Genomic DNA, 27,874 nt, shown 5'->3' on the forward strand with positions numbered 1-27,874 from the left:
TCCAAAATATGTGAATAAAGTTTGTACCCCTCCTGTATTACTAAATGAGGCCGGCTGAGGGGTATGAATCTTGGTCTTATGTTTGACTCTGGTGCTCTTAACATTTCTGATCCAGCTGGGATTCAATCAGCAGAATAACATCATTAGAATTCTTTGCAACTCGTCTCTCACCTGTTAAATCTTCAGTTAGATCACCATTACATCCTGCTTGTGTTACCATTAGGCAGCTGAAGACGTTGATATAATGTAATGACACACACACGCAGACAGTAGCTGTCTACATAGTGAAACTGTACAAACCCCTCCTCCTCTAAAAGCACTGTAACTTTTTTTACTTCTTTCTCTTCCAAAGCAATCAGCAGCTCTTTAAATCTCTCGTCATCCCTGAGCTGTCCTGCTACAATCACCAGCTAAACTTCCATTAGCTGTGAGGAAATGAACCGCTGAGGGGAAGCGGACATCTCCGGGAAAAACAATTGCGAGCACACTGACACACACACACACACACACACACACACACACACACACACACACACACACACACACACACACACACACACACACACAAACACATGCATACATACATTTCGAGTCCAACAGTTTGACACAGAGTGCAGTTTTTCTTAAGGTGGGCCGATGAGGAAATGAAACAGGAGAAACAGCTGAGCGTGTGTGTATGTGTGTGTGTGGGAAGGGGCCTTGGAGTGGAAAGAGTTCAGGGTTAGCTGAGGTCGAAAAAACATACATTGAGCCCGAACAAAAAGGCGCTGATCTACGGATAGAATCATCCGTCTTAAACGTCAGCCCTTTGGAGGAGTTGTAGCCCCTGCTGCATTCACAGGCCCACCTTAAGTGAGGGGTGGGGGGGGAAGACGTAAAGAAAAGGAGCTGGGTTTGTTTTCCAAACGCAGTCACATTCTTGGCAGCACCTTCGCTTGTCCTTGCCAAAGGAGGGTGGGAAGAGGAGGGATGAGAGAAGGTGGAGAGAGAGAGGAGAAAGTGGGAGAGAGAGAGAGAGAGAGAGAGCAGTTTTTTTTTTGCTCGCTCGGTACATTAAAAGTTAATATGTTAACATTATCTGTAGATGTACTTCAATCTTTGGCCTTGGCCGCCTGTAAGCAGACACGTGTGTTTTATTTATTATCTCCCACCATGCACACTACGTGGCTCATGTTAAAGTGTACATTGCCTCATTTAGCCCCTGCAGACAAGATGTACGCTTTAGTCGTTACAATCAAACAAACAAGTCACAGAATGTACCAGGTTGTTCTCTCACTAACTCGAACCCAGTGTGTCCTGCTCATATACGTCCTAAAAGATCAATGAAGCACACTTTTCTCCAGCAAAGGTCTGAGTTTGAGCTTTAAAATAGCAAACTTCAGATGCATTTTAAAACAACATTTAGGGTAATCTGTGCTTCTTTCTTCTACAACAAATAGAAAAGTATGGAAGAAACTGCAAGGTTTGCATGCTATTACTTGCTGTAGAGAATCTGTGCAACACATACTGTACTTATAATTAAATGGCGTGGAGCCAAGGAGAGGTGGAGGTGTTGGGGGGGAAATAGTTCGGTGGTGGAAGTGTATGTTTAGTCCCAGATTGTAATAAGGGAGTGGCCAATGGTGTCGTTTTAAAAAAATGCATGTTCAAAAAACATGTTCAAATACAACTCTGCATTCTGAATCGGAAAAGGGTGGAATCAGCGCAGCTCATTCTGAGGCTGGAGGGATTACACTCTGTTTTGAAGTTAGCATTAGCATGACACAACAGAGCTATATACTAGTTAATGGTTAGTGTCTTTGGTTTGCATGTTTATCAACAGGTTGATCGTTGGTTTAGTTGATGTTGATTTGAGGCTGGAGCCCGACCAATATGCGTTTTTTTTGGGGCCAATATCGATATGAGGAATAGAAAAAAATCAGATACCGATATCTTTCCTTGTTCAATCTGTAAAGGTAGATATAGATATACACACATTTATTGCGTTTATCCCTCAAATGCAGTTATCAAACACTTGTGGAAAAGATATTGAATGAAAACTCAACTGGAAAGTAAACATGCATGTACGCGCATCAACGCTTGATACTCTGGAGAGTGATGATGCTCGTTTCATTCCATGTAACGCCCTCTGATGTTGAAAGAGAACTGCTAGTGTAATAAAATGAAACTCAAATTAAATTATATTTGACTGGTGAATAAATCTAGTAATTTAGGGGGCATATCTCTGATATAAGTAGCCGATACCGATAGTCACTCAAAAAGCAAATTATCGGCGCGCCAATGAATCGATCAGGCTCTATTTTAGCTGAAGAAAGAACTGACAGTAATCGTGATGTGAGAGTTATTGAGCTTTGAGTTCAAGCTCAACCTGAAGGGATGCACGTCATAGGAAGAAAACCAAAGCAGAAAGACACGCCCACATGGCAAACACTAAAACATCTGTTATATATATATATGAGCCTCTTCATGATGTCATTGTAAACATGTATGTTGCGTGCTGTGATGGGACCGTTAAGCGAAGAGAATGAGCGACTCTGTAATGCCGAGCGGAAGACGGGGGAGGCTGGCAGCATCAATAGCCGTGCCCTGCGAGAATGCAGATGTGTTGATTTATTACTCTGACGGCTCATCAGTTCCCAGTGCCAGGCTCCAGCCCGCTCTGCCTCTGCCTGTACCACTGACCTTCTCCTTAAACAACTGCCGGTGATGCCACTCAGCAAGGCAGCTGAGCCCTGACTGAGGTTGTGCTTGTGCTTGATGGCAGGTGGTGAAAAAGTGAACAAACACTAGGTGTGACTGTCACTTTGTTTAGGTAAACAAAGACCTTCAGTGAGGCTGTTTTTTTTTTTGTGTGTGACTCAGGCCAACTTGTTTTATGTATTCATCAAACTGGCTTTCTGCAGGCGGTTCTGATCTTGCCCACTTCTTTCAACACTTCATCTGCCTCTGGAGTTTTGTCACAATCGTTGATGGATTGATTATACAATGATGAGCCCTGAGGCACAGACATGCAGAAGAGCCCCCAAACCCTCCTGCATGGGAGTAAGACACTCAATTTGAGAAAATCCTGTTGTTGTCGTCATTTTATTTGAAGTCATTTTGCATCCATCAGCAGTGGCTTTGCTTCTTTTTGTAGCATTGTGGCCCCTTTGTAGGTTTTAGTTTAGTGTCTTTTTGTATTTGTTTGATATTTTTCCAGGAAGAAAAAAACTTGCCTTAACTTCTGAGACTCTTTCCTTGTAAGGCCAGTCCAGGAATCCATATATAGTTTGATGTTTATGTAGAACAAGTCATTTTTGGCATGACGTGAATCTGAGAGCAAAAGTAACAAATGGTCACAGAGGTTCAGCTTTCCCAGGGGTTTTGTTTTACAAGCCTTATCTCTGTCTTTATCATCATTAGTTTTGACGATAACAAGAGCCAAACAGTGAGGTGAGGACAGCCAAATAAGTGCTGATGTAACGGAGAAAAAGAGTAAAAACAGGTTTAGAAAAAAAAAAAACAGGAAGAAAACTGTTGAAAGGGAAAGATTAGGCACAGAGACTTTTTGTTGAAAGTTAAGAGAAAAAGGCTACGGTGACAAAAACAAGCTACATTCAGTTCCCCTGTGGACTAAGTCTTACCTCTCATCTCTTTGCTGATTAATATCATCCTGCTGTCTTTAAACAGTCAAAGATTTCACTCAGGAATCTTTACCATGGAAAATGTTTGCAGAGTGTGGCTAATGTTAGCCATGCTAGCATAAAACCGCCAGACTTTGGTCCTCCTTGTAGTTTAACATCCACACATCTGTGCTAAATCTGGCTATAGTTTCTCCAGTTTAACATGACACACCCCTCATTCATTATATACACAATGCTTCTACAAGATGCTATTCAGTCACTGTGCTTGTTTACATCCGGGTAGTAGAGCAGGGAGAGCAGAGCCATTAACCTGATCTACAGCCAGTGTATGACGAGCCCGGCTAGTGGCGGGTAACTACAGTTTGAGCACAGAAATTTGACCAGCATTGAGCTAGAACATAATATAATAATATAAATATAATTAGTTTAACCAACTAGTAATTCTGATGCAGAATACAGAGGGTGACATCCTTTAAGTCCCTTAGTCAGTAGTCGCACAAATCCCTCGTGTCATTAACCATCAAGATGAGACTGTATTGGTCCCTTGGGAGGAAGGTAGCGACACCTTACACCCATCTGTTAAAAATAACTCCAAATTGAACAGAAACAACATTTAAGTCATTTAATTAATATGTTATCCTGGAATGGGCCATTAAGCAAAACGAGTACTTTACCTTACAAACAGTTCTGAATGCAACATTGCTAATGAGTCAGACTATTTCTACACTTGCAACTTTTATTGCAGAAGAAGATCAGATCACTTTTTGCACTCTTGCAAAAAAACAGCAGTATCTTTCCATATGGCCCCGTCTGACCGGCATGTCCCATGTGTCCTTGGCTGGTATCTATAGGCACACCCAAACACACATACTGTACATACAAACAGAATAAGAAACGTACTGTTACCAGCCAAGTCAGGGTAGGACACCGTGTTCCCATTTCCAGTCCGACAACTCTAAAGGATTTAGAGTGTGTACTATATAAAGGCTTTAGATGCACAGTTTTTAGAGGGCTCTTTGAAAAGAAGAAAGTTATATAGTAACAAGCAGCTTGCTCTTACTTACAGAGCAGCAGAACAAGTTTAAAGGCACTATTGTTTGCTTGTTCGACATCTAAATCTGACAGACACGAGATGTCTGAGTGCTGCTGATCACAGAGGAACATGTCAGTGTGAAACTAGGTAAAAGTTCAACCAGTTTAAAAGCGGAGATCCATGCTTTCTCATGGCTTTTCTGAGCAGTTTCCTGTGTGCTGAGTCAGGTGTAACTGCTCCCACCATGATAAATAAATGGATGTATTCTACATGTTTGTACTTCACCTGACAAGCATGAAACCTCAAATCCAAACAGGTGTGTTAACGTGCGAGTTAAACTTGAACATTTCTTGGTGTGCGCAGACGTCTGTGGTTGTGCATGCTCAAAGGCCACAAGGTCACATTTCTCAAGATTGGCCATACAGATAGCATTTAGTCACTTTGCTGTGACCCATTAGCACCTATAAATAATCCCCCTGACAGTAATTAGCTCGGCGAGAGAGCGAGCGGAGACGTCGCATGAAACATGATCTCTTTGCCTTTGACTGCCTGCATCCCTCAGGGGGTTCCAACTCCCCACCCCCTCCTTTTCCACCTCTGTTTCTTCCGTGATCAGACCGCATGCACAACATCAACAACATGGCCCAACCCCGCTCCCCTTTTTTCTCCACCACTAATTGCCTCGGCCACCCTTGGGAGTCGGGAGCACTGACCCCACGTCTGATGCCATGGTGTGAATTTTAACAAGAGTACTCCTCTGGGGGCTTTAGGGCTGAACTCTGTTCACCATAGAGCTGAGCATGTGTGCACAGACATCTATGAGGTCAACCCGCTGTGATCTAAACCTTTATGCATTTATTTGAGGGAAATTGTTTCCTGTAATGATCCTGTTTTTTTTAAATTTGAAATGGTTATCTGGTCATTTCAGGGGGGAATTCTTGCTGTGCACATTAGATGAAACGGGGTGAACATTTTAAAATGACATCTTTGTGAAGTTTCATTAAAATTGAACACTTCTGAGCCGACATGGGATCTGCTTGATGCCAGAACATGCCAGTAGCATATAGTACCATTAAGAGGTGTCTCATTTATTGGGCTGCCCTCCTCAAGTTGTAGTCTGTTGTAAAAAGCTTCTTCACTTAAAGCGTAAGACTTCCTTTTTTCTCCAAATTGGTACGACTGTGACATTTACATTGAATGGAGTTTGCACAGAATCTTGCTGAGGGAGAAAACGCCAAAAAGCCAGACGTCTCCAAAGTGGTTACAATCCACTGTTTCACTGTGCAGAATCAATTTGCAAGTCTTTTATGATTTGATTCTAAAGCTGAGAAAGTGCAGGATTGAGCGTGCATGCAAAACCAAACAGGACTGAGACCCAACGTCCAGGTGACATTAAATGTACAGATACTTGAAAGGTTCCTGTGTGAACATCACAGGAATTCATGATATTCAAAAGAGGTCGATGGTCGATCGAATACTCTGCATTGACAACACTGGGTCAGTGTCAACTGGTTGCTTGGCTGTATGGAACCATTGGAAATGCTTGCTTTTTTGGGAATTGGCTAATTGAGAGGAGCGTCCATTTGGAGCGCAGGGCGGTTACTGATGCTTCCCGTTCTTAGAGCGTTGATTGTTTGGCCCCTCTGAAGTCTTCTTGTAGCATTGTAGAGAACCATGCTAAGTCTGCTTGCAGGATACTCAAGAAACTGTGTTTTCTAACAACTTGAGGAATGTGATAGCTCATTCTCTCGGGACTTTGTTTGGAAACAGGAGGGTCACATGATCAAGTCCCAGTTCATGCTAAGTATGGAAATTTAAACTGGCTGTTGGAGAGGCACCGGTTCCTTTGCCTTGAGCAAGGCACCAGACTTCAACTGCCCAAGGTGCTTGTCTGTGTGCAGCCCACTCAATCTGACATCTCTTAATGCATACCTTCATGGGGCCACACACTACAGGCTTTATGGTCATCACTCCATCAACAACACATCTGCTGAGTGTGATAACTCTTAAAAGATGTTTATGTTTTTGGGGCAAGTCTTTAAGCGCTCCCAGTAAGTCTGAAGATGCAAACAAATCAAAGTATCTCAGTCGTAATTCATCTTAAGATGTCGACCCAAAACTATAACAAAGTCAGAAACTAGCAATAACTGTACTTCAATGTGACAGTAAGGTGACAACATTCACACTTAGAAGCTGCCCGGTAAAGATGTGTTTTCTTTAGGCTGCTGAGCAGCTCCAACCGAGCAGTCGGGGTTTAAGGGCCTCCATCAAGGGCACCTCAGTTGTGGTAATAAGGGAGGGGCCCGTGCTGTTTCCCCGGCCAGATTTATGCTGCTGCTCTGGGGATCGAACAACAACCTTGCGGTCAACTAATGCAGCCTCTCAAAATGTACTGATATCATAAAAACACAATTTATGATTCCACTAACTTGATGAGTTGTGTGCAGGCCATAGTGATGCATTTTTATGTGTTTATTTGATGGATGTGTGTTTGTGTGTACTGGGGGGTAATGACTTATTTCGTGTGTGTACTTGGCCCAAATAGTGCCAGAAGTGGGTTTGAAGTGGGAAGTCATTATTGCAGGGCGGTTTTTCAAACACAGCAGTTCCTCCAAACCTTGGATCAATTATGCAGTGAGCAGCCAAGGCTGCAAATATGCCAACTGTGTCACATCCTTCAAACAGGCCATTTTTTATAAACACAATAACTTGTTTTAATGTTGCAACTGTGCAAAAGCAGTGTAATCACGTCCTCTATTGGTACTCTTTTCTTTACACGTTTTCTGCTGGTTTAGAACCTTAGCTCTAATGAACCCTTTAGTAGAGGAGTCCATGATGTTTTTCCACAGCACTGTGTTTTGTAATAATGCCTTCAATTGATTTCTCTCTATCAAAACACCCCTCAAACGTCCTTGAACTTAATGATTCCTTCCAGGTGTAGCTCTGCATTGCACACTCTCCTCGCCTTATTTTAAACAATTCATGCGCCTCTTTTTTCCTCCTGTCTTTCTAAAGAACACAGGGACATCGATCTCTTTGGCCTGGAACCGAGCAGAGAGAGCGCAGGTCATGTTTAATTAATTCTGAACTTCTCCAGGCATCAACATGCATTCACTAGTTATTCTTTTGAAGCATTTTAAAGGCTGTATTTCAGAGCGTGCAATTAAAGGTGAACCCCGCTGGAGGGAAAATGCCAGTTTTTTGTAGGCCCAATTAAAATTTGGAGGTTGTCTTGGGAAGGGGAAAGAATCAAGGTGCATGTGTCAGAGCCGTGTGAGCAGGAGTGTGTGTATGTGTATGTGTCTGTCTGTACGCTCTACAAAGGAGATATCAAAAATAATCAGAGAACTTTGGATTGTGTTATCTCAAAAACTTTCATTTTAAGTCATTAGTTTCTATAATCTGAAGCGATAATGAATCGCATATTGGAGCCTGCATTCACCAAAATCTCCTAATTGACAAATATGGGCAATAACGGTGTCTCTATGACAACAGTTTCTATGACAACAGTCTGTTGACATCGGCTGCTGTATGACCGACACGGCTCTGCTACTTTTTGCTGTAAGTTTTATATTTGAGATCATTTATTTCCCGTTTACACATGATCTGTAGGCGGCAAAAAAAAGTGCACCAGTGGTGTCAACAGTGTCTTTCTGAATAGTTGAAAGAATTTTAAATTGAGCGCTCGGAGCGGCCACACAAAAACAAGGCAGAGCCCTCAGAGAAAAGATGCTGGGCACTGCACTTTTTCTCCAGGCAGCCTCTTTCTCTACTGATTGAAAATCATGTATTTAAAGGATATGTATTTGGTTGTTAGGTGGGCAGCTGTTTGGAGATGACAGTGAATAATGGGGGAAAGAGTTTGGGAATGTCGTTCTCCCTCAAGAAAGATAAAACCATTGGTGTTGTAGTTCATGATTGACCTTAATACCAACAAACAGGGTACCCTCTTTTTTAGGTTGTTGACCACAGCTGCTGTTTTCTGCCGAGAAGGAAACTTAAAAACCTTTCATGGTGTTTCAGATCCAAAAGCAAAGCTCATTTTTGGTTCAGCACATTAACATACAAAGTAAATGCAATGATGCAAATTTGTGTCCATTGCAATGCTAGAATATATTCAACTTAAGCATGAAATTAGCTTGAACTGTGTAAAGAAAAAGTAATCTCCATTGAGATTCTCTTGGCGGCCTGAGGTCCCAGATTTGGTCAATCAGATCTCCATTTCAAAAGTCTTTCAAACAGTCCTGAGGAAAGCATAACCATTAACATAATCCAATCTGCAACATGATGTAAGTCTTTCAGCATGCATTCACAAATTGGACATGTTGAAATCACGGCTTAATTTGTTTATTTTGGGTTCACACAGCTGTGTTACACCCGGTTGAAGCTGACGTTTGGCGCGCTATAGGTCCAATAAAACTCTCTGAAGTCAGATGGAAGGGTTTTAAATAGAAGGCCTGTAGTTGGTGTTGGTCTGTAAAACCTGGTACAGAACGAAGCCGAGCTGAGTCTAATCTATGCCGTTTGGTTCCCCAAAAAGAAGAGTTCATGTAGCCTGGTTTAAGACCGCCTGCTGGGCTGTCCTTGGATGTACAGTACAGACGTTTTGTCTTGTCAAAGCAGGAAAAGTACAGGTGTGAATATAATAACATTTATGTGTCTCCTCTATTATTTGTCCTTGTGAGCCATGTCAGTGAGTGAGCATGCAAAAGAAACACATTCTCATAGCTGACTAAGCTAACTGGAATGCGGCCGTCGTTTGTGTTATTACATCTGTGCTTTTCCTGCTTTGACAAGTTGAAAAATCTGCCGTGACAATGCTTCCATTGAATCCAGACCCGGGTCCTTTGATCAATGTCATCCTTTTCTGTCTGCTTTTCAAACACTTTTTTTTATCCTATTATTGTAAAAATGTCTCAGGACTAATCTTAAAATAAACACTGGCTTTGAACGAAGTGTCTGCCAATCAAAGGTTAGCTTAGAACACTAAGCGCTAAAGTCCAACGTTTACAAGTCAGATTTCAAGAATTGCTTTGTGTGTTGTGTTTCCTTAAAGCGTGGTTCGCTCCACAGGATGGATGAACTTGTTTAATCGCTCCTTAATGTGACCATAAATGGTTGTATAATAATAAATCCAGATACCGTGTAGTCCCAGACATTTATCTATATATGTACATTTATGCTCCAAAAGCAGCTCGACGCCCTAAATCTGCCTCCTCACACGCCCTGTTCTCTTCCTGTTATTCATCTTTCAGCTCCGATAACAGGGCTTATTTTGTCTTCATTCCAACACTGCCCTAAATCGTGTCTTTTTTCTTTTTTACCTTTCATCACCTTTACCTCCTTACACCCCCCCCCTCCCCCCCACAAAGAACTGTACATATTATCACACGTTATCTCCGTTTCTTTCAGACTTTTCTTTCTCTCTCACTTTCCCTCCTTATCCTCTTCTGCTTTTTCTCAGCACAAGTATGCTCTCTATGTTCTCTTTTATTGCCCCAGACCACTTGACGTACTGTATTTCCATTGCCCTGACCTTTAATATAAGGGGATAGAAGTATAAACATTACTTCCCTGGGAGGGATGGAGGGTGAATGAGTACATACAAGGACACAGGAGTTGATTCGGTTACTTCATGGCCTGCAAGGCGGCGAAGAGATTTCATACAAATGTTTCTTTGACTTCTTTTGTTCTTTATCTGGACAAATCTTGATGCTGGAGCATTTGTTAAACGAGTTTCTCATGTTTTCTTAAGTTTTTTTGAAAGTCTGGTTATTTGCCATTTTAGGAAGAATGTGATCCAGTAGATGTCGCCCTTGAGCACCAGCATGAAACCAAAACAAACTGCTGTTTGGCCGAACCTCCGTCCTATTGAATCCTCCAGCGACACACCTCCAACCCCTCTCCACTCCCGTTCACACATAGGCGGTATCAAACCATAATTTAGGACAAGAGACATACAAACTTGTCCTTTGCTCGAGCTGCAATCACCTGTGTCCTGCATTGTTGTGTTAGCATGCTAATGTTAGCGCTCTTTAGTTAGCGCGTAGCTTCACATTGCATGTAAATTGACACAGAATGGTCGTGATCAAAAAACACTCATGTGACATCCAAATAATCAGTGAGTGTCCTTCTTCTTCTTCTCTCTAGCCCTCGACTAAAACAGCTTTAAACACAAGGGGAGGAGTCAGCCGTCCCGTCCAATGCCCTGTGTGACTTTAATTAAAAGTTTTGGTCTACCTGCAGCCGTTCGTGACCACTGAGCCCAGGCTATTCCTGCTGCAGGGACAAAAATAAAGAGGGACATTTAAACCCTCGGGGGCTAAAAAGATGTTTTCCTCTAATAGTAACGTGTCTTCAAATGAGGTTGGCCGTTCCTTCATTCATTTGCTGATACTTAGAATTAATTTCAGCAGCTATACACACAATGAGCCTCGTTCTTCTCCTCCGTCCTCTGTGCCCTGTGTGGTAAACAACTAGCTTGTTTGTGCTACTACAACACAAACAGCAGCAGTGAGGATAGTGCCACTTGTAGAAACAGTGGATGTGATAGAGAGCGGGCCTTTGATAAAGCACACTCCATTAGTGTTGGGCTTTATATCATCACTGCAGCCCTCTTTTTACAGAACACTAGAGTTGTTCCTGCTCGAACAGGTCGGACACAGATTTTTTTATCATCAGAAAGAATGTAGCGTCAGAGTAGTTCACCTATTTGGAGAGTACTGAATGTGGGAGCGAGTTAAAGTGCACACTTGAGAGAAAGGGTTGTTCGAGCTAGATAAAGTTTGTGATCATGGTTCTGTTCAGTAGAATCATGATTAACGGGTGTAAGAGGGAAGTTGCAGAAATAGAAGTTTTAAATGATTTAGAAAATGTAAGAGAGCCCACATGACGACGAATAACGACAGATTTTGTTCTTTTAGTGTGCGGTGTGCAAAGAGATGATTAACTCAGCACACCACTCACTAACAGATTCATTCATCAACAGCCAGATTCAGAACTTTTAAAACTCCTATTCTGGTGGTTTATGGACTCGTTGTAGAAACACTCGTGTTGTTGCCACAAATCAACCTCCATCTGTCCTCCATTTATTACTTCCATTTAACTTTATGCTTCACGTTTGCTGCCGTCGCCATGGCTGTGTTTTTTTTCTTTTTTTTCAGCTTGCTTCCTGATTGGCTATTGTTTCACAATTTCTGAATTTCCCAATGATTGCCCCGATCGTCTTCCGAGCAAATTGTTGAGGGTATAATCGCTCTTACCGCACCTCACACCACAGGAGAATCAGCCTCATCTTATCTCAGTCTACTCATTAATTTAAGCCTTCTGCTCTTTATATGCCTGCTTAAAGCTTTTATGCTCCATGGTTGCACTTCATAAACCTTACAACACCAGAGTGTACTTAAAGTGGGCACATTTTTACTCTTATTCACATTCATTCATGAATTCATAAATGCTCTCCATGACTGTGAGTGTCTGCTTCAAACTGTTCCCACCTCAGGGATCTTTGCCGGGTCTCTTTCAGATCTCTTCCTGCGCATGTTTTAGCTTCAAATGAAACACTATCGCAGTATGTCAGGCATCAGTTTTGTACTTCACTGAAGGACATGGAGACACGTTGTCCATTTTTATACACAGCTTATGTATAAAACAAAGAAAACATGCAAATCCTCAGATTAAATCCTTTTAGGTTTTCTTGAAAAAGAACAAATGATCAAAACCCGGTGTCAATCAAATCTCTGTTGAACCATCATTTCGATAATTGAGTGAATGTTTCAGTGGCCCTCTGAAGACTTAACAACTATTTTAAAATCTTCACAACATGCTTTTTAAAGATATTTAAATTCACATTCTCTACTCGGATGCCATCAGCAACACAGAGAAGGTTTGGAGATGTTAATCCTCTGCTGTAACGTGACTCCAGAATAAGGAGTGTAGGTGATGAAATCCTCCATTGCTTGCAGAGAAAGGTTGTTTTGAATGTAAAGGATAATCTCTCTCTATTAGCAGTAAGAGCAACAATAATATCAGTCGTGTCTATGAGGACATTCTCATGCCCCCGTATCCCACTGTTCCGGATTAAAGAAGCATTGAGCCTGGGATTAGCGGAGGAAAGAATAAAGCCCTCCTTGGACAACTGAGGAGGCAGGCAGGGGCTAATGGATCAGGACCCTCTGAGTCTGCATGCACACACACACACATTTTGTTGCTACTCTTCTTAAAGCTACTTAACCCCCACGCAAGAGGTGACTTTTGGTAAACAATTTTCTAAGAACATTCCCGCTGCAGCAGCAGCAACAGTCGAAGGTGACGGAGTTTCTCGCCTGACCTCTGGGACCCCGTTCTGATTACTCTGAACTTGATGTGAGACTCAGAGGAAACCAGAGTGCACAATGTTTTTTTCTCTCTCTCTCTCTCTCTCTCTCTCTCTCTCTCTCTCTCTCTCTCTCTCTCTCTCTCTCTCTCTCTCTCACTGTTCCAGTCCTGTCCCTGCCTGTTATGTTGCTTAAGTAGATATATAATGTCCGTGATGTGAAGTGGGGTCTAGATGGAGTAGCGCTAATGGACTGAAATGAAATAAATAAGCAACGATAACAGTCTTCTGTGAGGTTTGGTTCTAAAAATGTCCGAGTTGGGCCGTTCACAATCTCTACTGGAGGGACGGATCTCAATCTCTTTCAGCCTCTTGGTCCCTTGTGTGAAGCAGCGCTCTCTGACTTTTTAGACATCACTGTTTTGGTTTTTTTGATGACTCTGCAGATTATTCAAACAATGACGCAATAATGAAAATAAATGTTTTTCTCAGTTTCTGTGGTCCCAACATCGGTATCCTATTTTAAAACAGACGTCTCTGAAATTCAGGAACTTGTAAAGATGGACTCCATCAGTTTGTGAGGCTTTGGATTTAATAAACTGTCCGACACTTTTAGAGAGACAGAGAGTAATCTCACAGTTTATTTTCCTCTTTCTTCCAGATTGCATCTCACTCCGCCCTCTGCATCCCTGAGACCTCACATCCACCTGCAGCTCCGGCCCCCAGGGCCCCGCACATTTACCTCGACTGGACCTCCAGCTTCATCCAGATTCTGTCGTTTGACACTCAAGTGACGCCGCACTAACCTCAAAAGCTGCTCCGCTCCATCTGAGGACCCCCCCTCCCCTCCCTCCCTCCCCCTCCTCCCTAAAAAAAAAAAACAACAACAAAAAAACAACCCAGGGACGGGACCCCGTCATGTTCCACTGACTGACCCCTCCCGCCCGGCGAATGACAAGTGTGCATCCGAGGGTGGGGCTTGCCTCAGTCTCTCATGATTGGCTGCTGGATGGAATTAAGGTGAATGGAACACGTTCCCAAGGAGCAGGACCCTAACCAATCGGAGGGAGAAGAGAAACAGTGAGTCGGAGCTTTTTTTATTCTGAGTGACCCGGCTGTCATTGTTAGAAATGTAAATGACACCGGACCTTTTACCTTAAGGACTTTCTGCCTTTTCAATCCCCTCCCTGCTGTACTGTCCTGCGTTAACAAACCCCTGGAATGAAGCAGGCATTGCCGTCTGTTATCGTGTAATGCTGTTATGTATGGAGCAGGTTTTCTGAGGACATCCTAAAGGGAATCTTTGTTTCTCAGTCCCTCATTTTATCGTCTAAATCTTTCTCATGGCCCTGAGTGTTTTGACGTCTCAAGACCATGTTTTCCAGACAAGCTAAACAAGGTAGCAGCCTCAGTTTTTTTCCACCCCTTCCCGCCACTCTTTTCCTCTGGTCTGAATTGTTTTCAGAGAGCTAGGCCCTCAGCTACATCTGACCCGACACTCCACCCCTTGGCTCCTGCAAATCTTGAGAAGCAGAGGCAGTCAGACGGGCCCCGAACACAAACAAACACAGCACTGTTTAAAGCCCTCTTCTCATTAATGAAAACATAATATTGGTGGACTGGAGCCTCTCGCACTGCTGCTTGTAGACGGAGGGGCCCTGTGTGGAAGAAACCTCTGAATAAAGGAAGTTATCGGCTCTGAGGTCGACTAATGCACAAATAGTAGGATAATAGTAAAGCTAAATTAAAAAGATGAATTATTAAATCAGTCTTCTTTGACTGGGAAAACTGTCGCTTTAATCATGTTTGAAGGTTTGTGTGTCAGGTGCGTGTCTACAGGTGAAAGGTTCAGGAACATCACAGAAGCTTCTGTTTATCCAAATCATGCTCTCAGTTTGTTTAACTTTTATCCATCATGCGAGTGTGTTGTTGAGGAAGTAAACACTTCAGGAAACATTCTGCCTCAAGCTCGGTTACATCTTAAGGAAAACTTTTTTTGCACTAAATACGGAAACGTTGCTGATGTCTGCAGTGTAGACGGTGCTCTCTTTCTCTTTCACTCTCTGGGTTAAACATATGAATGAACGGCTGTAGCTTCGATACTTTACTGATGCTATCGATCATTAAATTAACTGAGACTGTATCGTTTTAAAGAACATGGTTAACGAAGTATCAGACATTTAGACAAACCTTAGAAGTTAACCTTTCTCCAGAATCACTTGCAGTAAATTCTGGTGTATAAGATGCACTTTTAATACCTTTTTTATTTTTTCATCTAAAAAGTGCGCTGCGTCTTAAACACCAGTGTGACCAACATACCAGAACACGCCCGGTCTTTACCATGAGTGCAGCCGCAACCATCACACACTGCATCACACGCTGCAGGCGACCTGACGGGATTGAAAATGAGACACATAGCTACGCAGACCAGGCTGGCAGCACGGCTTTTATAACATCTTTTTCTCCGTCATGAGGTCATAATGGTGCATTTAAAGCAAACAGTGGTATATTGTTCCTGGTGCACTATAAAGAGAATATTTATCTTCATATCTATGATACGCGGTCTTGTGCAGACAGTCAATGCACTGACTCCAGTCACAGTATATAAACATCACTCCCCACCTCCTATTGGCTTGAGGGGAATTCTCCTGAGAATATCCTGCTGTGTTCTCACATCAGCTCACTCGGACTTGCTGCGGAAAATATAGTAGGAGGCTGGCAGGAGAAACTCTGGGTGAAGTCTGAGTGTAGAATTATTTGCGTTTCTGTCACACATACAGCTCCTCCGGGAAATAAAAGAGTTATTTAGGAGTTTTCTGTAAGTGTGAAAGCACTATATGAGGTAAGATGATACAGGGAGCTGTCATGTTTGAATCTGACTCCTGAACTTTATCGGCCTAAAATCTGTTCTGTCTCTATTAAGTCTAAATTAATGTAATAGCAACAATCAGAGTTTGTTATTATGACCATGTGGAGGGATTAGCCCGGCTGCACAGGATGCCGCATCAGATTCCCCTCCGCTGCGTCTCCATGCCCCGTATTACAAGCTCGTGTTGAGAAAGTCAATCCGCCGGAGCCCGGATGGATTCCTCGGCTAACATGGACACCTGTCAGGAGATTAACAGCTCCGCCGCCGGGGGACGGGGGACAGTTGGTGCGGTCGTGTACGGGGGAGCCCCTCGCACCGGACCTTTCCGTTTCGGTTGACATGTTGGTGCTGTAGGAATCCCTCATGTGTGCGTCCCTGCTCGTGTTGCAACACCTGTACCGAGTGCAGCGCTTTGCACCTCGCAGATAATTAAAAAGGCACAAAGAGTTAAGCTCCCGGGGCTTCAGAGCCGAGAAGATATCAGTGGTGTGTTCGGCATGACAGTGGCTTTTATGAAATCTCCTCCCCTCCCTTTGTCTATGTTGTCAGCCTGTTGTTTTGAACAGCGCCGGCTCTTTGAAGTGATGCTATGGTAACCACCAGCATGCAGACGGAGAAAACAACACCTATACCTGACATGCACTCAACACATGTCAGCTCCCTTTTGTACGGAAATGTGAGGGAAGAAAAGAACACAGTCTTGCTATTATTTAAAAATTGTGGATCGCTCTCTCCATGATGGTACTTCAAAGCTAAAACTAGACAGCTTTCTTTGATTACTTTTATAATGCACTCATACATCTGCTGTATAGCTCATTAAAATGCACAACTTGTTGTGTCACGCTGATTTAGTTCAAACACAGATCCTGTATTTTGCAGCTTGCATCACGTCTCTGAACATGCGATTGCAGCTGATGTAAGGACGCTTGCACTGTGTTGCAGTAACCATGGCGAAGGCTTGTGCCACAGGGATGTGTGTGCTGCTTCTCTGTGTGTATTCAGGAATCTTTGTTGTTGATGCGCCTCGAGAGGCCTGTTTTTTTTATCCACTGCACTTTATCGGAGAGGCAGAAGTTTAGTGAGAGACCAGATCAGAGGAGTCAGTAAATAGTGGGTTAAGTCTTTCTGGGGTGCCGGACTTATTGCTGCTATGAAGATAAACTAACACAATAAGTGATTCTGTGAGGAGTTCTGGCCTCTAATCTTTCCATTTATTCCTAATTATGAGCACTTTGTAGGACCCGACCGATATGGAATTGTTGGTGGCGATATAGATATTTGGGATGGGGAAAAAATTGAATGCTGATATCTTACTTAGATGTATGTTCAATCTGTAGAAATGGATACACACATTTATTGTGTTGATTCCTTTAATGCCGTTAACAAACACTTGTTGAAAAAAAATATAATGAAGACAAGATGTTCTCTCAACTGGACAGTAACTGATCATGTACGTTCATCACAGTTTGACACTATGGAGAGTGATAATGCTTGTTGTAATCCATAAAGCGCCCTCTGCTGGTGACAGCCAGAAAGACAAACGTTAGTGTAATTTAGCAATACTCAAATGAAATGCTGTTTGACTGCAGTGAATAAATCTCGTAACATCTGCGATAAAGAAGCTGACAACGATAGTCACTGGACATTCTAATATCGCCTGATATTATCGGCTGGCCGATTAATCGATCAGCGTCTAGGACTTTGTTTTGTAATATCCTGCTCATACCATGGTGACTTGCCAAAGAATAAAAAATAAGGGAGGGGCGCGCTGGTGGCGCAATGGTTAGGCGCCCCATGTATTGAGGCTGTCGTCTCAAGAGGGCGGCCCGGGCTCGCATCCCGCCTGTGGCCTCCCTCCCGCTCTCCACTCCCTCTCCCTGGTTTCCGACTCTATCCACTGTCCTATCTCTCCATTAAAGGCACAAAAAGCCCAAAAATAAATCTTAAAAGAATAATAGAATAAGGGTATAAAAAAACATATTTTTTATACATTTTTTACACCCAAATATCAAGTTTTCACAAGCCATAAATAACTCAAGGTTTAAAAACCTGAAGGCTCTTTTGTGATAAAAAAGTGTGTCACCATTTTAATAATTGGAAAGGATCTATGGCAACACTTCTCATTAGATGGAGCTCTATAGTCCGCTCAACTAATTGAACTGTGACACCTCCAGCATCCTCCAGTTTTGAAAAATAAAGCATATGCAAAAGTGAAAGAAACTGCAGTTCCTCTAGTGTCCACTGGAGGCTGTCTGCAAGAACCAAGGAATCCCCATTTGCTCCCATTTTTAATTGCACATTTTTACAGCAGAATTAAAACGTTAACAGCCTGGTGATTTTAAAAAATCGATCTCAAAAGCTATTTTCTCTATTTAGTAGACTCGGTAATAGCATGTGAGATGACTTCTTATGTGATAGAATATCTCTAAGCTCAGGTTGGCAGTGTATTTATCATGTTTTGTCTTTTACAGTCACCATCCTGTGCTGTTCAGAAGATTTCCTCTTATGGTTAAATATTTAGATATAGGCTGATACGGTGATAGTTCTGAACTATCCATCGTCTGGAATTGATGAACACCCTGCAGCCAATCAGAATCGAGTATTCCCCCAGACCATGGTTTAAAAAAAGGGATTTAATGAGTTGTTGCAAAGATGGACAGATGAAGTATCTGTACAAAATGTTTCTTTTCCTTTCCTGCATCTCTGTTCTTGTTAAACTCGGGGGGTGTCAGGGCTCGTCAGACTTTCTCATTCCCAACTATGAGCCGTTTCATCGAGGTGTAAATAGCATGAGATGGGTGATAATAAACTGCTGCGTTCAACGTGTCAGAGAACACGCTTACCTCTGTGCAACCAGAGGGAGAAACTTCAAACACACACATTCACACGTGTAGAGAGAACACAGGACAGAGCCGTCGGCTATAAATAGAAAACATTTGCATCTTGACACACTTGGAGACAATTTGATCCCGTTTCCGATCCCCACGCGTTTGTAAGATGTATGAGCAGTTTGTTCCACCTCCTGTGACATTACAGTCAGGCGTCCATGTTTTTTCTTTTCTTCTTCTCTGCCTTTAATGTCTGCCTCGGCCCCTGAGTGTGTCTGTGTTGATCCTCTATAGAGTACAGTACAATGAAGTATCACACTTGAGCTCCTCCCTCCCCTGGGATCGCGGACGTCCTGTCATGCCCGGGTTAGGCTCACTCTTAATTGCTACGACTTGTAATGTCACTCATTCTTTGTCCCTCTGGGATTTGAACTCTACATCAGGCTCTGTAACTTCAGCTCTGTAGAGTCAGAGTTTCTATAAGTATACTGGTATTTAAATGTCAGCTTTTGTTTGCTTAATTCACAGTTTGTTCTTCATGAAGTAAATGGGTGTGTCCATACATTATAGAACAGTATGTACAGGGTGGAAAAAACAACATGAATACCTACTGTGTCATGCAATCATCTGCCTTCTTATGCACTAAAGATAGACTTTAGATTGTGTCCGATTTGTTGATAGGCGTTCCCATCATCCAATAGCTGAATGTTTTGGGAGATTAAGCCGCTACCTTCAAACGATAAACGCATTATTTTGTTTATGTTTTGATTCTCTGTGGAAAGTGTTCAAACACAAAATGTAACCAGCAATTTTACTCTGCAAGAGAACGAAGCAGCCGTTTAATCCCAGGAGTGTGTGTGTGTGTGTGTGTGTGTGTGTGTGTGTGTGTGTGTGTGTGTGTGTGTGTGTGTGTGTGTGTGTGTGTGTGTGTGTGTGTGTGTGTGTGTGTGTGTGTGTGTGTGTGTGTGTGTCAGTGCACATCTCTGCTAACAAGTGTAATTGGCTGAAACGCTGTCAATTTCCTCCGACAGTTATTGTTCCAAGAGAGCGTTCCTCTGCAAAAAAAAAAAAAACAAACAGAAACCTTTACTGCACTTTTACCAGCTGTGACAGTGGATATAGAAAACAGTTTTCATGTTAAAATAAATTACTGTGCTTGAGACCCTGGGGAGAGGGGGGTTGCGAAACGGGCCCATGCATGTCTTCTGCAGGAGTGGCCCGAAATGGGAAGTGCACACACACACACACACACCAATGAATATAATTTATATACCATCTCCTCCTCCACGGTTCATATGTTCTTTACATTAAAATGTATCAAACAGATGTTATAATAATATATAATTTTTTTAGGAAGATGTCTGTCACAATTCAAAGTTCAAACAGAAGGCAATGTGACACACTGAAATGCAGAGGAGGCTTGTTGCCCAATCAGCTGATGCACACATTCGTCCTGCATCTGACAAGGAAAAGAGCCAATTAGAGTTCAGGATTCTGGTGGTAGCACCCTGTATGTTAGCCTGTTGAAGAAGGAGACAGTGAGCATCCTAATATTATCAAGTAATACATTAAAGACTTTATATGCGATTTTTTGATCCAGCAGATGTCGCCCTTGAGCACCAGCTTGAAACCAAAACAAGTCGCGCTGCATTGTTGTGTTAGCATGCTAATGCTAGTGATCTTTATTATGCTGGTATCTTCACACTGCATGTAAATTTACCTGAAATGAGCGTGATCTAGAAACACAGTTAAGCAGTGAGTACAGTATGTTATTCTTCTTTTCTCTAGTCCCTCAATTAAACAACTTTTATACTCGAGGGGAGGAGTCAGCCGGCCGTCCCGGCGATGTAAACAAACTGAAGATAGGACTCTGAAAACTCTGAAAACATCACAGACAGTGGGACTCGGGTGTTACACCCATTGTAGACAGTCATGATTATTATTTAGTTATTTTCAGAGGATAGACTTGATTTCTACATTTAAGTGTGAAAAATCACATATAAAGACTTTAAATAACTTTTATTTTCGTATGTGTTTGTTTTTTTATGTCATTCAAACAGGTAAAGCAGCTATGGGTAAACCTGTTCTGTAACAAGACAACAGGGACATGATGTCATAGTTCATCAGTGCAGCATGATCTGTTTATCAAGTTCTGGTTGAACTGCTGATGTGTACAATAGGATTACAAGATGTGCAAACACCTAGAAATTATGCAAATCAGCTGCGATAGATGTAGATCCCTCTGCTGCAGATATTTGATGAACACACTCTACACGGCTGAGCTGGCAGTGTGGATTTAAAAGGCGAGGCATCCCAGCTGGATTGTGTATCATTTAGATAACATCAAAATTATATTGAAACGTCAAAAATGTAATATATTTGTTTGTCATGAACGATTGCTGTCGTTTCCATTGCCACCAAAAAAAGACATTTTATTCAGATAATGAATGAATGAATGATAATGAATACATAAATCAAAGTCCTCCAAGATGAAGATGTATCCACTTCTCGTTTTTCTACATCTTTAGAGCGATTTGTAAATGATTCAATGTTTGTCCAGTTATGGAGATTTTGTTCTAATGAAATATTCAGCCAACAGCATGCATGTGGTTTGATTATCATCTCATGAGAGCGCTCAAAATTCCCACTCTGCTTGTGAAATAAAGGCAGCTAAACGCAGGCTAAACGTGGCCACAGACTGTGTAAAGTCTCTCTTTTGGTATACCATAGTACAGGATGTATTGGGCTGTATATATTTGAGGATGGAGCTCCGTGTTTATTATTGGCTGTGTGTGTGGGTTGCTGTACACTTGTGTATTTAAACAGAGGGAGTGGTCTTGCTTTCACTCAGTGGCATGCTATATCCCCTTCTAGCTCAGCCTGTAATTTAGACAGTGGCGGGACACATAAGGGAACAAAGTGTCCATTAGCGCTGGATGTATAGGACGGGACGGACCCAGCTGTAGGCCTGTAGCATGCATGCTCAACAATAGGCTACTGTGGCCCTCTAAACATAGGACAGGGGGACCCATTCAGACGCTGTTATGGATATAATTCTCCGTACTATTCTCAGTGTCTTTGTGTTGTTCAGTCTGTTTGAGGAGCTGGAGCTTCAAAGCTTCCATCCCTGACTCAATAACAATAAACATGTTCTCTTACTTACCTGTTGTTATCCGGGCAGACAGGTAGATTTTAATTTATTTACTTTTTCATTCAGGTTTTAAAAAATGTCAGGAGTAAAATGAAATAAAATAGGAATGCTTTCAATACAGCCTAAAATGCAGTTTCAGGTCAGTGCACCGATCCAAAGCATTTTTTATCAGCCCAACATTTGTCAAAACATGTTTAATTTTGATACTTCTGATGCATTTTTAAGGATCATGTTTTAAAACAGTAAAATCTCCGTTATTTTAAAGATTGATGGTATCAAAAGTAACCGAAGCTGTAAAAATCTTTCAGATCTTAAGTCCTTCTTTTAACCAAAAATATGGTGCGGAAAAGTTGCAAATGTTTTTGTGTAATTTAGACTCCATTGTTTGCTAACTAAAAACGAGAAATAGCCTAACATTGGGGGCCTTTGACTAGTATTTTTGTTGCTATTGAATCAAAATAGGTGTCCACCTCTTTTAGTTTTTGCAAGTATCATGTCTAAGTTTAAAATAATGGTGCAAGTTATTTTCAGTGTGCCACAGAAGAAGAGAAAAATTGACTTCTTTGTTCTTCTCCAAAACAGAAAAAAAAAACCTATATAAAGTCAGTCACAAGCAAGTACTGCTTCAGGGGAAAATATCAGATGATTGGAGCTAACAGTGATGCTAGCTAGTTAGCATAGAGGCCAGCATTTGTCAATGCTAGCTACATATCAGGAATCAGTTTTTCATCATGACGCATTTAAAGGCTGTATTTCTTTCTCTATTTAAAGGTTTTTTTAAGGTTTTTTAAGGGTACAAAATAATGTAGTTCCCGTTGCGATTTTTCACACTTAAATATAATATAAATCAAGTCTATCCTCTGAAAATAACTCTGTGAGTCATGACTGTCTACAATGGGTGTAACACCCGAGTCCCACTGTCTGTGATGTTTTCAGAGTCCTATCTTCACTTTGTTTACATCGCCGGAACGGCCGGCTGACTCCTCCCCTCCCCTCCTCCCCCCCCCCCCCCCCCCCCCCCCGATACAAAAGGAGGTGACTGAGTTTTCTTTTAGGTGCTGACATCATGAAATCATGAAACATTTTCCTGTTACACAGGATCAGATGAATTCATGAGCCACTCATTATGAGTCCATCCTTTAATGACATAACCAACCAGGAAGAAATCAAAGAACCACAGTTGGCAAGGTTTTTACATTCATACATCAAACCAAAACTATGTGCACGGTTACACAACAATAGACGGAAGTTCTCTGTTTCAGTTTGTATCACTTTTAAATTTCAGTTAACTTCTATTTGACAGGTCGTGGTCAGAAACATCCGAGAACTCTTATTGACAACAAACAAACGAATAAATAGATACTTCTAAAAATGTCTTATCTGTTTCAAAGCCTGGTGTATATCATTATATATCCTGTGTACCAGAGCTCTATTGTAGTCCAAACTATTAAAAGCACATCAGTGAGCCTCTCTGCTGCACCGCATGACGTCTCTCTTTATTACCACAAACATGAATACTGCAGTTTATTTTGACCCAATCCCAAATCAGCCTTCATGCTGCCGTAAACACTCCCATACACAAAGCTTTCTGATGTTTGGATGATGTTTGCAAAAAAAAACTACATCTCCCAGAGTTTTTTTTATTTATTTGTAAAATAAAACTGTTTTCAAATTCTCCAGCAGGATTGAATTATTTAGGGACCACAGACTAGGTAGCACAGAAGAGGTATTTAGAGATAGTTTTACAAATTGCTGGTTTTGATCCTTTTACGGGATTTGTTGACAGAGAAAAAAAACATACACAATGATGACAGACTTATCCCTTAATTGCGCCGACTTAAAGGCAATTATCCGTAAGGACATGTAGTTCTCTGCGGCTGGTGTTGATTACCACGTTGCTATGTTCTTGTATGTCTCCCGCAGTCACGCGTGCTCCCTTTAGCTTTAATGAAAACCCCGCTCTGACTTCTTTAATAGTCACGTCTCATGAGAGTGCTCAAATACCTGACAGCCCGACAATTACCTGTTACACGCATTCCAGAGCGGCTGTCAAGAGTCACAGGTGGAGACAAGCTGGCCCTCCTCCAATCAGGGAAGACTGGGTGGTACTACCAGCAGAGCGAGTAAAAAGAAAACGTCCCACAGATTGGAGGACGAGGACAGAGGGGAGGGAGAGGCAGAATGTATCTGAGTGGGTCAGCGGGCTAAAGATAGCAGCTCTGGCAGAGACATCAGCGTGTGCAGGGAGTGAGAAACACAGATAGACACTGAGGCAGAGTCGAGGCACGAGGGCCGTGTAGCAGCCTGTCAGCTACATCTGCAGCTCCTAAGTTCTCCTCCACCATGCATATTTTACAGTCCCGCTGCGTCATCGGGTCAGCACTGTAAGTCTCTTTCCTGTCATCTCTTTGGCTTGAGTTGTTGCTGCTTCTCCTGCTCTGTGTTTGTTCTGCTGTGTGTGTGTGTGTGTGTGTGTGTGTGTGTGTGTGTGTGTGTGCGTGTGCGTGTGCGTGTGCGTGTGCGTGTGCGTGTGCGTGTGCGTGTGCGTGTGCGTGTGCGTGTGCGTGTGCGTGTGCGTGTGTGTGTGCACTGAGTTGTGCAACATGTGTACATGTTCCACACAGCTTTCAGGGTATGGGATAGGAATCAATCAAGTGGTGGCTCTTAAACGTCAAGTTCTATACAGTGTGTGTGTGTGTGTGTGTGTGTGTGTGTGTGTGTGTGTGTGTGTGTGTGTGTGTGTGTGTGTGTGTGTGTGTGTGCTGTAGGGAGAGTACAGTATGTGCGTGTCTGTGTTGGGTTGGCTCAGGTTGCCGAGAGGCACATCATGAGGGGACTTTGCATATTTTAAGATGTGTTGCAATCCCATCACAGCTTAAGAGTTGGAAATTGAAAATGGCTCTGTGGTGTTCCTGCGCCGGCACACGGCATCGTGCCCCGACCTGCAAAAAAAACCTCACATTCCATCAAAAAATATTCAATCAGGCAGCATGTTTTCATCCCTGAACAGGCACACTTGTTATTGTACAAAGTGTGTGGCACAATTTGAAATCCTGTCAGGCTGACAGGTCCTTTATTTTGGAAATCCAATTTCCATTTTTGTTTGTTTGTTTGTTTGTTTGGCTGTTTGTTTTGGAGCAGTTGCTTCAAAAGTTACAAGATGTAAGTGCTTGTTTTGAGATGCCGCCCCCTGCAGTTCATCTAAACTCTCACAGCGAGCCCTGTGTGAACATATTGTGTTTTTGTTTTGTCATATACTTCTTAGAGCCACTTGACACCGTTTCTCTCTCTCTCTCTCTCTCTCTCTCTCGTTCCTCTCCGAGCTGTGAGAGCAGTGAAAAGCACTTCTGAGGCTCCGCCGAGTGCACGCGCTAAGCTCTTTTTTTAGCTGCAAGGGCGCTAATATTTTCATTGCTGCTATTTCGGGATTGATGAGATCTTAATGGAGGGTTTTTCGAGCTGGAGCTTTATTATCATTTCATTACCGTGTGTCAGTGCTGTGCTACTTCTCCTGGTGTTGTGCCATTAAAAGACCAAGTGTGGGTTTGAAAACAGGCGGCTGCAGGATTCGGCCGAGGGGGAAAAGCAAGGCTCATATGTGTCAGGATGGATGGATGCAGGACTTGTTTTTGGGATGCAGGATCTCAGGGAGGTGTAGTTGTTTTACAGAGAGGTGAACATCTGTTTGCATCCAGTTTGACTGTGTTTAAGATGCCGTCACGCAGGAAGAGTGAGCTGTCACACCGCTGACAGTTTGATGGTTGTCGCCTGCAGCAGCTGTACGGATTTACGTGGAGGCCAAACAGCAAAAAGAGAGAGAGAGACTTACCTCTGAGTGGCCAGCAAGTGAAAACCCCACCTTGTGTTTCTGCTTCTGTCACAGCTTTAATAGTTTTTCTGTCAGAGAGTAATGACACCAAACTTTGCCTGCAGAGTCACTGAATCATTTGTTTAAAGAGTTCCCCCCCTCCCTACTTTACATTGAGTCATACAAACTCTGCAACCTTTGGGATGTATGTAGGAGGTGTGGCCTCTTCCCAGGTAAACCTCTAGACTCTTCCTGTTTTCCCCTCATCATGACAGGAACATTGTGTCCTCATAGTTGGATGATGAGTTTTCCCAATTAGATGCTGCAGTCACAACAATTATCATAAATCAAACTTCAGGTCAGTAGGCTATTAAGAGCCTCATTTGTTGCCCTGATAGCCGTTTGATGTACTCAGAAAAGGGCAAACTGTAGCCGAGAAACGAGACGGTGCTGACGTAAACCCTGAAGGTCAGTTTAAGTTTTGCCATTTAGGCTCAATTACAGAAACTCTCAAACTCACTTAATAGGCAATTATGTGATCGAGCTTTAAAGGGCACTCATCGTTTGCTTGTGTAGAATATAAATCGTGCTTCCTTTTTAAGAGAAGCGGGGGGAATGTTTCCTGTCACTTAGGAGCAGTGACACAGAATAAGAAACGTTGTGTATGAGAAGAGAGAACACTCTTCAGAATGTGTCTCTACAGAATTGTTTTCATGCCTTCAGAGTCCAGATTCTCGTTCAGCACTTTGTCAGCTAGTGTCTTTGCATGAGAGCTAATAACAGACTGAAAGGTGTTCTGATGTATGAAAACAATAAACACACAGAAACACTCTGCTGAGTATCTATTTTTAATGTCAGGAATCAAAACAATAAGCTTTACAGATGTGAGTCCGACCCTGCATGTCAGCTCTGGACTTCAAATCCCAAAGTGAAAACTACAGTAAACAAGTAGAGATATCAGTGAGTAGTGTTGTGTCACTCGAAATCACTCCTGGTCTCAAGACCGGTCTCGAGACCACTTTTTGGAGGTCTCAGTCTTGGAATCTTAAGCATTTTTACTGGTTCTCGTCTCGGTGTCAGACTGGGCGGATTCAGTATTTTACATCAAGACCCCCACTGATAGGGCGCTGGTGGCACAGTAGTTGGTGCACGCGCCCCATGTGTGGAGGCTTTGGTCTTCCAAGCGGACGGCCCAGGTTCAAGTCCAACCTGTGGCTTCTTCCTGCATGTCTTTCTCCACTCTCTCTCTCTCTCTCTCTCTCTCTCTCTCTCTCTCTCTCTCTCTCTCTCTCTCTCTCTCTCTCTCTCTCTCTCTCTCTCTCTCTCTCTCTCTCTCTCTCTCACTGTTCCTGTCCTGTCCCTGCCTGTTATGTTGCTTAAGTAGATATATAATGTCTGTGATGTGAAGTGGGGTCTAGATGGACTGAAATGAAATAAATAAGCAACGATAACAGTCTTCTGTGAGGTTTGGTTCTAAAAATGTCCGAGTTGGGCCGTTCACAATCTCTACTGGAGGGACGGATCTCAATCTCTTTCAGCCTCTTGGTCCCTTTTGTGAAGCAGCGCTCTCTGACTTTTTAGACATCACTGTTTTGTTTTTTTTGATGACTCTGCAGATTATTCAAACAATGACGCAATAATGAAGGTAAATGTTTTTCTCAGTTTCTGTGGTCCCAACATCGGTATCCTATTTTAAAACAGACGTCTCTGAAATTCAGGAACTTGTAAAGATGGACTCCATCAGTTTGTGAGGCTTTGGATTTAATAAACTCTATCCACTGTGTTGTCTCTCCAATAAAGGCATAAAAAATCCAAAAATAAATATTTAAAAAACTAAAAACAAAATACCACCACTGATCGGCTATTTTTCTTCTTCTCTTTCTAAAACAACAAATAACTTCAATTCATTTGTAGTTTCATTTTGATCCCCTCTTACTGCAGTTTGTGATGGATTTATTCCTCTCCTGTCTTACGATAAAAATGTTTGTTGTTGTTGTTTTTTTTAGCTTTTTTTAGCTTTTTTTCATTTTAAAACACGTGGTATCAAAACAATATCGGTTATTTTGACCACCTGAGTTTGGGATTGATTCAGAAAGTCAGACAACGTTATATTTATAATAAAGAAAGTGTGTTATCAGTACAGTTATGCTTTTTATAGATCGTACAGTTAGGACACACTTTTTTCATTTTCATTATTAATTAATAGCCCGACAGCACAGACTACAAGTTGTCCTCTGAGGGTTTTTAT

The 27,874-nt window shown here is 42.3% G+C and overlaps 1 protein-coding gene across 2 annotated transcripts in view; it reads left to right on the plus strand.

Annotated features, from left to right (window-relative positions):
• thrab (thyroid hormone receptor alpha b) overlaps positions 1-27,874 on the plus strand; it is a 174,410-nt gene that overhangs the window by 103,570 nt on the left and 42,966 nt on the right. Inside the window, exon 4 of one of the 2 annotated variants that reach the window (XM_065949342.1) lies at positions 13,632-14,050. In XM_065949342.1, the coding sequence (XP_065805414.1) occupies positions 13,995-14,050 (56 nt within the window). In that variant the 5' untranslated portion in view covers positions 13,632-13,994. Of the gene's footprint in view, positions 1-13,631; positions 14,051-22,891; positions 24,203-27,874 lie in introns of those variants that run through there. The other variant, XM_065949343.1, reaches the window with a different exon arrangement.

This window comes from Labrus bergylta, chromosome 21 (assembly GCF_963930695.1).
Source record: "Labrus bergylta chromosome 21, fLabBer1.1, whole genome shotgun sequence".
NCBI classification, from domain to species: Eukaryota; Metazoa; Chordata; class Actinopteri; order Labriformes; family Labridae; genus Labrus; species Labrus bergylta.